Source organism: Pseudophryne corroboree, chromosome 7, assembly GCF_028390025.1.
Source record: "Pseudophryne corroboree isolate aPseCor3 chromosome 7, aPseCor3.hap2, whole genome shotgun sequence".
Classification (NCBI taxonomy): domain Eukaryota; kingdom Metazoa; phylum Chordata; class Amphibia; order Anura; family Myobatrachidae; genus Pseudophryne; species Pseudophryne corroboree.
The window spans coordinates 70,752,536-70,769,696 of NC_086450.1; the positions used below are offsets into that span (position 1 = coordinate 70,752,536).

General features: G+C 41.8%; 1 protein-coding gene across 2 annotated transcripts in view; it reads right to left on the reverse strand.

Moving 5' to 3' along the window:
* Positions 1-1,644: 1,644 nt before the first annotated feature.
* Positions 1,645-17,161, reverse strand: part of COL6A2 (collagen type VI alpha 2 chain) — a 49,678-nt gene continuing 34,161 nt past the window's right edge. The window contains exons 17-28 of one of the 2 annotated variants that reach the window (XM_063933280.1): positions 16,642-16,704; positions 16,470-16,532; positions 15,122-15,172; positions 14,998-15,033; positions 13,673-13,735; positions 13,524-13,586; positions 13,230-13,265; positions 13,000-13,045; positions 11,307-11,459; positions 8,013-8,465; positions 7,536-7,574; positions 1,645-3,817 (exon numbers count right to left, since the gene is read on the reverse strand). In XM_063933280.1, the coding sequence (XP_063789350.1) occupies positions 3,219-3,817; positions 7,536-7,574; positions 8,013-8,465; positions 11,307-11,459; positions 13,000-13,045; positions 13,230-13,265; positions 13,524-13,586; positions 13,673-13,735; positions 14,998-15,033; positions 15,122-15,172; positions 16,470-16,532; positions 16,642-16,704 (1,665 nt within the window). In that variant the 3' untranslated portion in view covers positions 1,645-3,218. Of the gene's footprint in view, positions 3,818-4,413; positions 5,087-7,535; positions 7,575-8,012; positions 8,466-11,306; positions 11,460-12,999; positions 13,046-13,229; positions 13,266-13,523; positions 13,587-13,672; positions 13,736-14,997; positions 15,034-15,121; positions 15,173-16,469; positions 16,533-16,641; positions 16,705-17,161 lie in introns of those variants that run through there. The other variant, XM_063933281.1, reaches the window with a different exon arrangement.

Sequence of the window (17,161 nt, forward strand, 5' to 3'; positions counted from 1 at the left end):
GACATTATGGCGTATTGTGTGTAGAATTTTGAGGGGGAAAATGTATTTATACCATTTTGCAATAAGGCAGTATTATGATAAAATGTGGACAAAGTGAAGCACTGTGAATACTTTCCAGATGCACTGTATATTACCAGATTTTCATTCAAACCAGAAGGATTGGACAGATAATCTTATAGTGTATACCCAGCTTTAGCTCCTGAGGCTGAGTGCACTTAAAGCAGGGGGTTGCAAGACCCTGTGCCGTCTTTCCGTATGGGCTCAATGGGCACTTGCCCAAGGGCCCCAGGAGTATAAAAGGCAGTGGGCTGATAGTTGAGGGTCCCCTTTTTCTAGGGGTACCTGATTTTTGAAAATCGGTCCTTGGGAACCAGAGATATTTGACTTCAAAGCAGTGGTCCCAATCCGAGCCTGTAAATTGCTATTCCCATCCAGATATCTCAAGTTCTGTCTGACTTAGAGTGTTTCTGAGGGTATATTCCAAAACCTTGGACTCTCCCCTTTTTGGGGAATACTGGCAGCATGTCTCTACTGTGCCCACAACCAGAGATATCAGCCTTCCAGCAGCTAGTGGTCTCTGCTTCGGCTCCACACACCTGGTATGCAGTTTTATATTTTCATCGGTGGATTACTCTGGCTCCTGAACTCTAATCCCCCAGTCCTCAGTACCTTCTGGAAGGTGGGACTCTCTAGTTTTTTATCACATTGAAAGCTAAGAAATCTAGTTCCAGTAACTGGAGATATCTGCAGTCAAGCAAGCTGCCCTCCCACCAGAAAATTATTAATATTAAGCCCACTCCACTATCCACCCCTCCCATGCATATTAAACCAGCCTACTACCCTGGAAGTCATGTACCAGGGACTCTTCATTCAGCTAAATGCCCCCTTCTTCAGTTTAGTGCTCTCCCTCCCGCACCATCTCCCACCATCTATGCAGTAATTAGCAGAAATGACTGCCCAAGGTCCTACATGCTGAGCGGAAGACAGAACACCCCCTACCGCCCATGGGACATCACTGCTGCCGCTGATAGCACCCCCCACCCCTACTACTGGAGAATGGGTTGGGGCCCTAGTGCATTGCTTTGCCCAGGGGCCTACACTGCTCTTAAGACGGCCCTGGCAAGACCTACCTAAATAGGTCGAAGCCTTCAATTAGCTAGGAATTGGATGTGTACCTAAATGTAGCATATGCTTACAGTATATGCGGTTTGTCCAGATATGTTTAATGTGTACTTATAGTATGAAAAGTCCATTTTAAATACTTTTATTCCAGTGCAACTTCCACCAATGTAACCTGAACAATATTTAAAAATTGGTGCACATGATAAAGATAACATCTATTTGGTTGCAAACACCCATTTTTCGTATATGTGTAAACTCTGCGTATCACTCCGCGCCTCTTTCTTTTACAGGGAAAATCACACAGAGCTGTATCACTCCGCCCCTTCTTCACCAACAGATCACACACAGAACACTGTATCATTCCACCTACTGTCACAGAGGGGTCTTACCCTATGCACTATTTTTTTATAAATGTCCCTAAATGTGTAGATTAATGTATTGTATACAAAATATATTTATTTTACTGCAGTCTTCGGAAATGATGAATTTATTTTGTGCTATAAAAGTAAATAAGACACAGTATGACAGGAGAACATTTTATTGTTGTTACAGCAGTATGTTCCAGGACAAATAAACAGCAGTCCCCTAATTCCAGGGTCACTGCTTCATTTGACAACAAACTGTTTGGCGGGGCACGATCCCCTCTCTCCAATGTACAAAAATACGATTCTATGTAACCAAATCTTGCCCCATTCCCTCCCCTGCCACAGGTTTAAGATGTAGGATACCCTGATATAGGACCTGCTATTAGCACCATGTGAGAGTTTCACAAGTGTGACACTGACCACATTTGAGTGTGACACTGTGAGTGTGCCGATGTACAGTAGCTGATCTATGTCACACTCAGAAATGTTTCCCTAAATTATAATATTAAAACACCAAATATTCCAATTCCAGGAAAAAAATTGTCAGACCCACTAGACTGCGAGTGTAGATTTATACAGATGTGTCCTCATACAGTTATACTTTTTGCGCCATATGGTGCATAATGCATGGTGCGACCCACGTGTAATGATTATCGTACTGCTCACTTTTTCCTCAATTTTGCTACATTTTTCTCACCTTTGTGTCTTAAGTGTACGAGATTCTTATGGGCTTATCCAATTGCGGGCAATGTTTTCACCGCTGCAAGTTAGTGCGGCAACAGCCCCACTTTTTACGGCAGCTCAGACTTGCACTATGTTGTTCATAGCCCCATACGACTGCGTAAAATATTGTGCAATATGGGGGGAGACGGGCTGCGGGAGCTTGCGAGATGAGGTGCTCTTGCAGCGGAGTTCAAAGTCACACCCTTTGCCCGCAACTGGATTCCCCACTTAGGATTCATTTTTTGTTGTTGCAAAGGTATTGGTATAAAGTCGCAGATAAATACTGGTGCATGGTGCAGGTCACTCCTATCGGTCCTCTTCTGCCTGTTTACCCTAGAATGTGGGTCTTTTCCTTAATTTTGGTACTTTTTCCTCAATTTTCTGTCCTAGTTCCCTTATAGAGTACTAGCCAGTTCGGATTAGTCGCTCTAAACGGGGCTATTTGGCGTGATTTGAGAATAAGTGTATGTGAACACATCTGTATTTGTATCTTCTCTGACTTATGTTTTTGTGTGTCTGTTTATGATTCATGTGTTTTTCCCCATCCAAGCTGGGTGAAATATGACCTCATTAATTAAAGTATTTCTATGTTGTTAAGCATCTGTGTGTCAGTTTATATTTGAACGTATCCTTGTCACTCACAGCTCATGATACATGGAAACATGACAAAATGCTCTCCAATTACTATGCTAGTACTGTATATGATATCTGGTTATTCTCCATCATAGGATAACATAGTAATTAAAGAGATTTGTTTACAGATCTTCCAGCACTGCCCGACTTTACCCCATACACAAGGCTGACAAACTAATTATTTTGCTACTACATTAATACGGTCTGAATCAATAAACCGATTTAGACAAATAGGGTATAGTGAATCTTCCACTGGGTATTGCAATAAAAAAATAATACATTTGACTGTTGAGAGCAGAGCATTGTGCACAGGGTGAAACGCGTTATGCTGGGAGATCTGTGGTTTCTCATTGCTTGACAATACCCGGATTGTGCTCAGCACACCCAACGCACAAACCTGTCCATATATGAACTTTCAGTCAGCCTGGCATAATCGTGTTCTTTGAAGATGGCAGCTCCCTCACCTAAACTAAGTTGCTTTAGAACCTGCATATCCAGGTCCTTTCCCACAGACACCAAAGTAGAGACCACGTTACTCTTTTTCATGGCTGTGATAGCCTCCCCCAGCCCATCAACACCAGTCACACCATCAGTGATAAAGACAAAGGATGTCTCTGCAAACCCTCTTGCACCTCTAGTCTTGTCATTCAGGATGTTGTTGATGGCATAGAGGATAGCATTCCCGATACTGGACGAGGAGTCATAGTAAGTGAGACGTTCTAGCCCTCGGGAAATCTGTGTTATATTAAAACTAAGTGGGAATACCACAGCTTGTTCATCTTTTCCACCATACTGTAACAGGGCTACACGAACATTAGCAGGGTCGTCATCCCGTCTTGCTAGAGTCAGTCGTCTAGCTACGGTTTCTACAAAGGCTGCCGCTTGTTGGAAGTTATGTTTTCCTATTCGCTCAGAGCTATCCAGAAGGAAGACAAGATCCACTGGTCGCTGTGTGCATTGAGCAACTGTAAGCTCTGTGGGAGATAGAGATTCATATACACAATATATATATATAGATATATTTATATACACTAAATAATCCCATGTGCTACTTATACATTGATGGTACCAGAAAAACATGAATCATTTTTTAGTTTGCTCAGAATTGCATAAGTGACGCATTTCACTCAGTAGCCTATGAAATGCTACAATAAATCACGATGCAACTGTGTTTCTGTGTGTAATGTAACTGGCAACAAATCCTATCAGTACACAGACACACAGATACATGCACAAACAGTAATACATAATGAAGCAATGATGATTGTTCACAATTGCATAAGCGACGCGTTTCACTCAACATTCTATGAAATGCTGCAATAAAGCAGGATGCAATTGTATTTATGTAAGTAATGTAACTGGCAACAAATCCTATCAGTACACGGACACACTGCACAAACAGTAATACATCATCAAGCAATGACATGGGCACAAAATGCAATATAGATATAGGAGGAAAAAAGTGATGTGCAATAATGAAAAGTTGTGACTAAGCAATAGAGAATTGTGCACACAGTTTAAAGATGAAAGATATATAAGATTTTAAAAAAAATAAGATTACCCAAACAGAATCACTAAAATGATTTAATTGTAAATGCAAGATCATGTCAAGTTATATCAGGAAAGGGACTGGACGCCAATTCCCTGATTAAATAAATTATTTCCACTATCACCACCAAGTATGTGCACTAAACTATAGTATTATATTTTATATAGATGCAATAAATTACAATACAAAATCTTCAATAGAAGTTTATGGATAATGTGGCCCTGCCAGCATCCTGTCTGAGGACCAGGTTTATAGCTCTGCCTTATGTATACATTAAATCTATATTATAGCTTTGTTTTACATTGTGAATACTCGTTAACCTGATATTATACACCTGTTAAACCTGTAACAGGAACATGCTGCCCCCATGCTAACTGGGTGTCAGTCGATCATGCTACTTAGCAAATTCCCATTAGTGCGTTTTCATTTCCTACAATGTCTGTATGAACCATTCTAAATGCGTCAACAAACAACTCAGTCCAGTTCTGCCTCTCCTCTCCATTGGAGAACTTGGCTCTCTCAGCCGTATAAACCATCATAGCAACGAGCTGGGAGTGCGTTGGGTCCTCGGAACTCGCCTTCTGGGACTCAAGGAACTCAGCAACCTTAGGTAAGGTTTTAGGAAAGGCGATCTCCATACCCTCTTCATTATAGTCGTAATTAACGATTGTTTCGGGGTTATGTCCCCTCCCACCTGCAAGTGAGTGTCAGAAGGACAGGGTCAAAGCTCCCTTTCCCCTGAGGTAATTATCACTAGACTATTAACATCTAGCAGTCCTTGCCGCCTCTCTATTTATAATATACCCCCAACCTATTTCTTGAGGTAACCACTTTAACATATATAAACAATGCAGATACTACAGGGGTTAGAAACAAAGACAGGACAGGCAGATCGAGGCAACATGCAGTGGAACTATAGCGACAGAAGCAAGCAGATAGAAAAATTAAGTTCTGCCATTATTGAGTGACCACAGTTTTCCATATTAGTAACTCCAGGTGTGTTGTGATTATGATACATGAAACTCAGCAACAAGGAACCTGCAAGAGATATACTGTATCTCCCAATGGGAGATCGTTGGATGTGTCCACCTCTGATTGGGCGGCAATTGTGTGAACATGACCTTACTGTATTAAGCATACACTTGATCGCCCTCACCTGTTCTGCCTCTCTATGCAGGAAGTCGCTCAACAAATTACCCCAGCCTTGTTATAGACCAAGCTCTGGGCACTTTGGCTCCATCATGGAGTCTCCATGATGGTGTTGACCAGAAGTACACAACATGATGGCGTAGCGACGTAGATGAATAGAAGTTTTAGTTATTCAAGTTCTTTACTTTGCCAAGAGAGCCCTGGCCCCTAGTTCTGTTTCAAGAAGAAAGTTTACTGGGGCACAACAGTCTGTTCCTGTATTCCCACTTGGGAGCAGGTTTAACCACTCAACTAACAATTTTTCCCCCACAAAACGGCTCAGAAATTGTCTTTTTTTTTTTAACTATTTGTAAAATATTTTATTTAAAAAAAATATATATATATATATATATATATATATATATATCTAGTGGGTGTTTTGCAAACCCCCCCCCTCCCCATGTCAATAGGCCCCCATTATAAAATAACTTCCTTAGGATGTATATGGACACATCTGTATTTATAGATTTTTTTTTTATACATTCCAAAGTTAATGGGGTTATTGTTATTTCTGGGGGGGGGGGAGGTAGCTATAACTTTATTTACATCTATATATAGAAACATAGAATTTGACAGCAGATAAGAACCACTTGGCCCATCATTTATACAAATTCTCAGTAGAGAACAGAAAGGATTGCAGATATTAAGTAACAATTGTTGCTCTAGATGGTTAATGTTAAGTAAGTTCTTTTTTTATCACCATGATGAAAGTGTTATGTTAATAAGGCCCATGGGATTCTCCAAATAAAATAGAATTAGTGCTTACAAAATACACTGTTTCCATCAACTGTTTTAATAATAATAATAATAATAATTCTAAAGCTATTGGACAATAAGGGGGAAAACCAGAGGGAAAGAGACACTCTTCAGATTGTAATACGTAATTGTTTTCCTTGTGTTGTCTATGCATTGTGACCTTATAATTAGTCTACCACCTGACCATACAAAATAACTGTAAGGAATATTGTTATATTATAGAAACAGAGGCCCTCATTCCGAGTTGTTGGCTCGTTATTTTTTTTCGCTACGGAGCGATTAGTTGCCAACTGCGCATGCGCAATGTTCGCAGTGCGCCTGCGCCAAGTAAATTAGCACAAAAGTTTGGTATTTTACTCACGGCCTAACGAGGATTTTTCATCGTTCTGGTGATCGTAGTGTGATTGACAGGAAGTGGGTGTTTCTGGGCGGAAACTGGCCGTTTTCTGGGAGTGTGCGAAAAAACGCTGGCGTTTCTGGGAAAAATGCGGGAGTGTCTGAAGAAACGGGTGAGTGTCTGGGCGAACGCTGGGTGTGTTTGTGACGTCAAACCAGGAACGAAACTGACTGAACTGATCGCAGTGTAGGAGTAAGTCTCGAGCTACTCAGAAACTGCTAAGAATTTTCTATTCGCAATTCTGCTAATCTTTCGTTCGCAATTCTGCTAAGCTAAGATACACTCCCAGTAGGCGGCGGCTTAGCGTGTGCAATGCTGCTAAAAGCAGCTAGCGAGCGAACAACTTGGAATGAGGGCCAACATCTTTTACCTAACACAAAGCCACCAAATGATGGCATCAGCTTCCTCTATCTTTTGCTCAGCTTGTTAACAACTCTCTCTCTCTGGAGGAAATTCAATCACCGCTCAAATATGTGCGGCAGCTGCTGCACTTTACAGCAGTGAGAACTTGCACAAAAGTGAGCACTTTTGTGCGAATCGGGGTGTGAAATGGCTGGGCGAAGGGTGTGAGAAGGGCTGCCATTGCCAGCATTTAAAAGCCGCGGCAATGGCAATTTGCACCCTTCGCCGGCAATTGAATTCTCCTCTCTTACACACATGCGCACACACACACACACACACACACACACACACACACACACACACACACACACAACAAACCACGTGCTTCCCATACTAACAGTTAACCTGTAATGTCTGTAGACTGCCTACTGTATGTGGTAGTCTGTTCTAAATGTATTACCTGCTTGACAGGGCAGATCCGGACACACAATCTGAGGGTCTGCAAGAACACAAAATGTAAAGTGTTAATGAATACATTCAGGTCAGCTATACAAAGCCACACTGACATATATAACTAATAATTGTCTTTCCCAGTTCTGTAACCTTAATGATCATTTGTGTTGTTAGAACACTTATGGATATGATAACCTGAATGAATATATTGAGGTGACAAAAGACATTTTGGGGCTCATCAACGACTGATAAAATCAGCTCTTAACTGTCATGTTTTTGAAAAAGAGCAGTTGGGAGCTGATTAGCTGGATCACCAATTATCATACGCAGCTATTTTTATCCTTGTTGATAAATGGGCCCCTTTGTATCTTAGGGCAATTATCACCCGCAGTATTATCACTTGCTCAGATAACATGAAGAACACCCATAAAGCAGGAAGGACATGTATTACAGAGGACATGTTTCTTACACATATGATATGTACCTGGACACAGCTGTTCCTCCATACTATCTATGAACTCATCAGCTACGAGCTCGGAGAAGAGTTTCATCTTCTGGACTTGCTGCTTATTGTCGCAGGCGATAGAAGTCAGGGTCTCGCCGTCATCTTCCTTGTTAAACATGTCACCAATACCAATAGCATTCACTGTGACATTCCCACCACACAACGACTGCAGACGATCATCGGGGTCTCTTGGGTCGTGGCGCCCATCGGTGATCACCACTGCGAAAACTTTGGCTTTGTCGCGTCTCGTCTCCTTGATCAGGTTGTCGTAAGCAAACTTCAAAGCGGATGGTGTCCACGTTCCTCCAGCAATCCATTCCAGGCGCCTCACTGCCTCCTTGAAGCTTGATAGAGAGTCAATGCGGGGGTCATTCAGCTGAATGGCTTCAAAAGTTCCATCATGACTGTACTGGACAACGCCAACTCGGGCACCTGTAGGAAAATCCAGTCATTTAAGACCTCTCCATATAAGGAAGAACCGCTACTCCACGCAAAGGAAGATGTTACATAAAGATAGCCTTTGCTCTACTTTACAACAGCATTGAACATTGCTGTACAGTTTTGTGAACAATGACAAGGTGAATTTAAACAATGGCGTTCAAACAGTACATTATATAGGGATAAAGAAGTGATAAAGCAGTGATAAGTGCAAGGTGATAACTCACCAGCCAATCATTACAGATTTGAAAAATGACAGTTAGGAGCTGACTAGCTGGTGCGTTATCACCTTGCGCTTATCACTTCTTTATCCCTTCGCCAGGCTTAATACATCTGCCCCATTGTGTTCTACTGTAGTCAGCCTGTTATTCTATATAATAAAAGGCTAAAGCTGCTCTTCACCTCTACGGGGGGATTCAAGTGTCTTGCACACCCAGCAGCCACTAGATGGCGCCCGACAGAGCAATACAAGTGTTGCTCCATTTGGCCGCACACAGCCACCGGGGCTGACATTATGGTTATAGTTTTCTGTCTTTTTGACGGGCTGGTAGCAACTTCCCAAATATTATGTAGTTTTTGGTCTGTATTAATATAAGATGAATCTATCGGTTTCTGCGATTTAATTTATCCTGTCGCATTCAGATCAGTTAAAAGTTGAAACTATTCAGGGAACTGAACAAGGGAGGAATGGAATCAGTGACAGGAAGCAGCCAAAGGGACCGGAGCAAACTCTGCAATCGGCCTAGGCTGGAAGAGGCCAGGTGAAGACAATGATTTGTTCACCAACCCTACTGCCCTTACACACTACACTCTCTATATACTGCACTAATTCTATACTATAAATACATGCATTGCTCAAAGGTGCAAATATGCACTTACGACAATATGCAGAAATGGGAGTAAATGGGGTGTACACTGCCCAAGAGGAGTGTGCATGGAGAAAAAAAGTGTATACGCACCATACACAGAGCTGTACGTATCTGGAGCTGTACCATACACAGAGCTGTACGTATCTGGATGCTCCTGTTTTTTGCCAGGCACCATCATCATCACTGTGTACTTTCAACTGCCCTATACTATACTAGGTGCAAAAGATATGACTCATCCAAGCAAGTGTTTGCCTGTAACAGAATGCACCATTGCAATCAAGTTTGGCCATGAGTGACAGGGACGGACAGGGGCTACTTTTTAGCCCTGGCCTTTGGCTCGCGAGCGCGGGGCACGGGCATGCACATGTCACAGGGGGCACGCGGATACGGCTCATGGGGGCGTGCCACGAGTCAGGGAGACATGGACTCGCGACATGCCCCCATCTTTCCTAGACACACACACTTTGGGCAAGGAGGCGGCCAAACCAGAGAGCTGGTAGCTGTGTTGCAGACCACTACCGGACCGGACCACTAGACCCTCGGCCCTCCTGGCGTATGCCAGAACTGCCAGATGGGCAATCCGACCCTGATGAGTGACGATGTGCTTGAAATGTCTACACTTCGTGTGCATGTATTTGGAGCATGTGCAGTGCAGATTCATGCAAGATTTGCTTTGTAAACGGGCGCACGTTTAACTCTGTAATAGCCCCTAAATCTATAGTGATCTGTCAGCAGACAGCCTTCACTTGTCTTGTGCAAGCTATACAACGTAAACACTGCGGTGTAGCGTAAATGTGCACCATTGAGCAATGTTAGTAAATAACCCACATTGTTCCTATAGAGAGGACTAAAATGCACACAACACTGCATGCCCTATTCACTGCAACTATATTCCTACAAAGTACATACGTTCTCACTCCTCCCATTCCCTATATTACCTTCCCCCACTGGCTTCCTCCTCTCTCCTGCTCCTATCATCAGTCTACAATGTGCTCTTCTCTCCTCTCTTTCCGAGACAGGGTAAAGTGTCCATTAATTACTGGGTGGCATCGCTGTTAATGGTTTAGAAGAGGTGACTTTGCTTTATTGATAACAATATTTCTAGAGTATAACTATCTTAGAACTAGTTGTTATTTACAATCAGTCCGAACCTGGCATAAAATGTCTTTGCAAATATCAACTATAAAACTATTTCTATTCTGACCTTACATGCTGTGATACTGCAGCAGACATAATAATCCTAAGCATAAGAAGACTGGAATCTATAGCATGATTATCAGACATGTATTTAAGGGTGGTCATAAGATAACCACTATGTACTGTATGTGTATTTGTTCATCTTCCAAATACATGAAAAGGCCTCAGAGATAACAGAACTGACTCTCAGCCTCCTATATATACTGTATGGTCAAGTCGGACAGAGTGTCTATATACTAAAGGGCCCTATACACTAGAACGATTATGGCCGATTTCAGCCCAATTCGGGCATTTGGGCTGTGTATCCGATCCGAGTTCCCGTGGGGGTCAGATCGCCTCCCTTAGATCGTTAGTGCTGCACTCGTGATATGTCGGTTCCCGCAGGTATGGCTGGGATCGCATACGATCGCATACGATATATCGCATGCAAAATGTACCAAATTGTATGGAATCATATGGAACCACTCCCGGGAAGCTCCAGGAGAGTTCAGGGAAAATCGCCTCCGACTTCAGCCTCAGGCATATCGTTGTAGTGTATGGGGCCCTTTATCCTTGGATGGAGATAAAGTGGACGGAGATTAAGTACCAGCCAATCAGCTCCTAACTGCCATGTCACAGGCTGGGTTTGAAAAATGACAGTTAGGAGCTGATTGTCTGGAACTTTATCTCCGTCCACTTTCTCTCCACCCAAGGCTTAGTAAGTTGACGCCATGGTCAGGTTCTGAAGGATTCATGTGCTACATTACTTCTGGGCTGTGTGACTGTGTACCTGTCTCAGAGTTTGGATCTTTGGCAATGGATCCCAGTCTGCTCACGACGTTGATGACGAAGTTCTTCTCCAGAGAAAAGTTGGTGTAACCGATACTCTCAGAGCTGTCAATTATAAACACGATATCCAGAGCACCACAGCGCTTCTCACAGTCTAAAGAGGAGAGAGACAAAGTCAGTGCGGTGCAACACAAACTCAGTTGGCAAGACAATATACACTAGAACACAATCACACACCTTCAATGGTTCACTATTAGCTAGAACAGCAGAACCCCAGAGTTTAGTGTCAGACTACCAAGTACTTCATGTTTACAATGTTTTAAGTTTGAGTGTAGTGTAGTACAAGACTCCATGGGGGAGATTTATCAAGCAAGGAAAAAAAGTGGACAAGTGGAGAGGTTGTCCATACAACCAATCAGCTTTGAGGTAGCATTTAACAAGTATATTCTATAAAATCATAGGTAAAAGGTAATTGCGTGCCAGGGGCACCTTCTCCACTGGTCCACTCCTTCACTCTTTTCACTGCTTGGTACATCACCCCCCACGTTCCAACATGTAGTATCTAGTGTCTATATTTCCACTCAACCAGGACTTTGTCCCTGCAGATGGAACAGTCAAGAGGTAGGTTCTGCATCACACTGATCTGTTGGTGAATGGGAAGCTGCATGCACTTAACAGAAGTGCACACAGCACTGAGTTTTATAAAATAGAAAAGACTATCTCTACTAGTAGATTCTATTTAGTATTTCAATGAATTATTAAAATGCTGCCGTGTATGATTTTATTACATACTGATAGAAAATATTTTTTTACATTTATTGACCTACTGTTTGCTTTCTGCATATTTTGCTATGTTAGTAGAGGTAAGGAGTACCACCCCTAGGGGCTATTGTTATAAATGACAATAGAAAAATTAGATTGATGTTCAGACTATGGTGGCCAATCCCGGGATCAGAATCAGCACGATCCCGGGATTTTGGACAAAAATTGCCCGGGATTCAATCCTAGGATGAGCGGAGAAGGGGCAACTCTGGGCCCACCTATAAGTTATCTTATGAGGCATGATAAATGCCATGTTCCACCTCTGAGGCCATCTACAGTTTGCTGCATTCTAATATGGAATAAAATAATTATTCAAATGATCTCATTATTAACTTCCTGACATGGCTGACGATCACTTTTAAGTCAAGAAAGTAGATATATATGTTAATATCAGGACTAGATTAAGAATGGTACAGCGTCAAGCCTCCACATAAAAGTAGGCCCGTTATCATAACAGCATGTTGATGACTATCTGCCTAGCTGGCCAAAAATCATAACATATTAAAATTGTACTTCAATTTTCCTCACAAATGTATGCAATTTTTCTACTTTCATATAGAGACAGTTGTGTTAATAGTGTAGGAATGTACACGCCCAAATGGCATTGGCCACACCCACACAGCACTGGCCACACCTCTTCTCTGCTTCTCACAATTGGCCCTTGAACATTTTTAGCCCCAGATCGATGTGGCTGTTAATCTAGCCCTGGCAACACATACTGCACAGAAACAGATCACATTACTCTAACATAAATCCATAGATTTGTTTTTGGATTCAATTAAAAAAAACAGCTGAATTACAATATGTGTGGACAGTGTTAGGAATTATTTAAGTGAGGAAAAGCATGTGAATTAAGCTATGTGAAAACTAACCGCAGCATCCACATGTCTCTCGGACGTATGTCATGACATCACATTCCTGAGAAAGAAAAATAAATAATCGTTTCACAGATAATGACTGTTGTGTAGCATGTGCGGCAATATATTATGTCACATTAATATTACATTACATGTCTTCTGAAAAGACCTAATTGTTATACATAAAATTATTCCCATTATTCCAAGTATACTATGTCACATGAGTGAGATCACACAACACTTACCGTCAAGGCAGGGTCACCTGGAGGTCCAATGTCACCCTAGGTATAGAAGATATACTGTAAAAAGACATGAAAGAACCAAACCTCACTGATACCTAGGTCCTGAATGTAAGAAATTGAGGTATTTTCTGCAGAGAAAGTAAGGCCATGAAAGACATGGGAGCACAATTTTTATATATATGTGAATAAATAAATATAGCTGATGTGTACGTTATAGCATGGAGATTGCTGGAGTGAGCGGATGATATTAGTAAATGTAAAGTAATGTTTAACTAATATGTTGAAGGAAAAATGTACCGGAGATCCAAGGCCGCCTGATGGTCCTCGTGTGCCTGGCTCTCCTGGAAGTCCTGGGTCGCCCTATAAAGAGAAAAAAGAATATTAAAATAGGATTATCCTGGATGTTCTTTGTAGGAATTACACCCTAACCTGACTGACATACGTACAGGCTCTCCTTTCCCGCCTTTGGGTCCAGGTGCTCCTTTAAGTCCAAAGTCACCTCGGCCTCCCTGTGGGAAAGACAAAACAAAGATTAAATAGTCTACTAACAAATTAATACAATAGTGCAAAATTTGTGTGTACAGAAGTTGCTAAATTTCCACCATTTTATATAATGTCCTCATCCTTCTTCAGGTTATTTAGATTCAATTATACTACAGGTATGTCACATACAGAAAGGAAAGGGCAGCCGAAGAGTGGGCGAGACATGGGTGGCCGGAGAGCGGCCAAGACAGGGGCGGCTGAGGTTGACCCTGCAGATACCAGGTCTACTAGTATTAATATTTAAATATTTGAGCCTAGCAGGACACAAACCCCCAGACAGCCCATTGTTTTAAACTAAGCGACAGGAAGATGATTTGGTGAGTACTTCCTGTGGCTTGGTCCCACCCAGAGCTACTGTAATTACTCTAGGCATTCAGCCCTTTTCTGGAGTTTGCTGCCTGGCTTACACAGACCTGGACAGGAAGTAAGCTCACATCTATTTCCATTCCCTCCACAAGCATTACACAATGAAAACTGGACTACATACAGTACAAGGCTGACATGTAATGGGAACATGGGAATTACCGGTTACATCAGTTACATAAATATATTGTTATATGTTGTATTCTGTGACTTAGTTAGCTTTTCTGTTTAAATGTTTAATGGAGGGTGGATTGTGAAACGGAATTTACTGTATGTCTTGTATATAGAATAATTAATAGGTTTATTTGGCTTTTGGCCATGGCATTATGGTAAACTGGAGAACAGCAAGTGTTTATACCATGCTATACATACAGTATAGTAGGGAGTTACGGTAATGAAACTGGTTTTACCATTGACAGCCAATCACAGACGTGTAAGGTTCATGAAGACGACTGTCAAGTTAAGGATTAGTTAGAAGTGATATAAACAGGTTGTATTTCTCCTATAAATCAGAACACTCACACCTGATTGAAATTCTATAATTAAAAATGACTTCACATTTTTGTCATTTGTTACAGTTCCAAATTTGTAATCGCTTTTCCCCTTTCCCTACCATTCCTCCTTTCTGCATCCTATCCACTGCGATAAAACAAAATAAAACATTTAACAAACATGTATTTTAAAATGTGTTATTATATTTAAGAGTGTGCTATAATTAATTTCAAGCAATTCACTTTTATTCTACCCATGCAGTGCAGGTCTGCTATGTATTCTGTCTACTTCGCTACTTGTAATCAATTAATAAAAAGGATTTATAATTATAGTTGTTTGTCTTGTTTGGCTTAGACACCATGGCATATCTTACCAGTGGTCCTGGGGGTCCCTTGTCGCCCTTATCACCCTAGAACAATAGATAAAGTCAATTACTATAAAATAGAGACACAACCTAAGAACTTAGGTATTTTAGTGGCCTTTGTATTCATACTTACTGAAGAGCCCCGTGGTCCTGGGTAACTGATGCCTGGTCTTCCTCTGTCTCCCTATGAGTGAACAGAATAGCAATAAAATATCAACATCATAGAATTACTTTGTCACAAGAGTTTTCCTAGAGTTAAGGGGGGTACTCACGGAGCGATATTCTAAGCAATCTGACTAGATTGCTTAGAATATAAGCCTGATCGCTCCGTGTGTAGCCCTTACAGCGACAGCGATGCGCAGCCCCGCGCATCGCTATCGCTGCTGCTAGATTGGCCTGCATGCAGGCCAATCTAACGGGTCGCTCACTTCACCCGCTGGGTGAAGTGAGCGGCCCCCTGTCTTCCCCCGCACGCTCAGCACACATCGCGCTGTGCTGAGCGGCGGGAGAGATGTGTGCTGAGCGAACCGCTCAGCACATATCTCCCACATCGGCCCGTCTATATGGGCCTTTACAATATCTTCATTTCATACATAATATAACTCGCTTTGTAGTTCATTATTATACAGGAATGGCCTGAGGTGATTCTACTCAACACAAGTGCATGGGGGGTGGTCTCAGAATTGGTACAGTGTTTTTGGCTAGAACTCATAGCTGCTTCGTGTTTTTGTCACCATTGTCAAATAAAAAAGCTGTGACCTTTTATCACATAAATTATAGTCTGTGGTTTTTTAGTTCTGGTATTTTATGATTGTATAAGACAACTGGGAAGATAAACTATATTGTTTAACCAGAAAACAATAGAACTACATTTAAAACAAAGGGATTTTAAGACAACTAGGAATTCCGTAACAAATAAAAGGAAAAGGTACAGTAGGCGGTATTGTGATTTTATTTAGTGCATAGTATCCCGCTGAGGAAGCAGTTGGTACATGTGCAGTAGATAGCACAGATACTGTTACGGTTTGCCAGAGTTATTGCTAGCTACTGAGCCAGCGCCATCTTTCTGAAGACAATAGAAGATGGCACCACCAGCAGCAAGTATAGGGGGTTGCCCTTGACCCATGGGCACCACAAACTCTGCACACACTGGGGCAGATGTATTAAACCTGGAGAAGTGATAAAGCAGTAATAAGTGCAAGGTGATAATGCACCAGCCAATCAGCTCCAATATGTAAATTGACAGTTAGGAGCTGATTGGCTGGTGCGTTATCACCTTCTACTTATCACTGCTTTATCACTTCTCCAGGCTTAATACATCTGTGTTGAGGGCAGAAGTAGGTTACTTTATTCTCTGTGGCACATCCTTCCCTGTGGCCAATATTGGCAGATTGGCAATCAAGGCCGTTTAGAGCAGCATGAGAGGGACACAGGAAATGAGATAAAGCAAATGGGGAGATACAAGGCTAGAAATTAGTTACCTTAGGTCCTACTTGGCCTGGATTACCTCTTTCACCCATGTCACCTGGGTCGCCGCGTGAACCCTGCAAAAAAATAAAAGGAAATAATAAGAGGAGAAATAACATTTGCACCAATCTAGACACTAAGCTGTGAGAATGAGGATCTAATTTAAACTACAATGGGCATACTTACATTCCTGCCGGCTACGCCAACAACTCCTTGTGCTCCCCTCGGCCCAGGTGCCCCGCGATCACCCTATAGGGACAAAGATGGGAAAGTACATTATTAAATCAACATACACATAAAATAAATGTTTAGGTTAGGTAGTCAGTAGTACATGACGTCACTTGCAGAAGAATTGTTAAATTCATCCATTTCTACAGTTTTTTTTCCATTGTAATCGCAATGTTTAAACATTTATTGTATTGAGAGTTCATAATTACTCTCCCATTCATAATTACTCCTTCCCTCTACCCTTATGTCTTCCTTTGTGGTAAATATTTTTTATTTATATTCAACATGCAGCACTACAGTTAGCTGTCTGCATATCATTGCAGCAATATACTGTAATGTGCTGTATTTCATAGCATATTGCTATTAGGTTCCACTACATACAATGTGCTGACAAAATAACACATTCTAGTATCAGGAAGAGATGAGAATGGCTCTGCAGACACCATTAAAATGTTTTCATGTCATCCAAGAGCAGAGT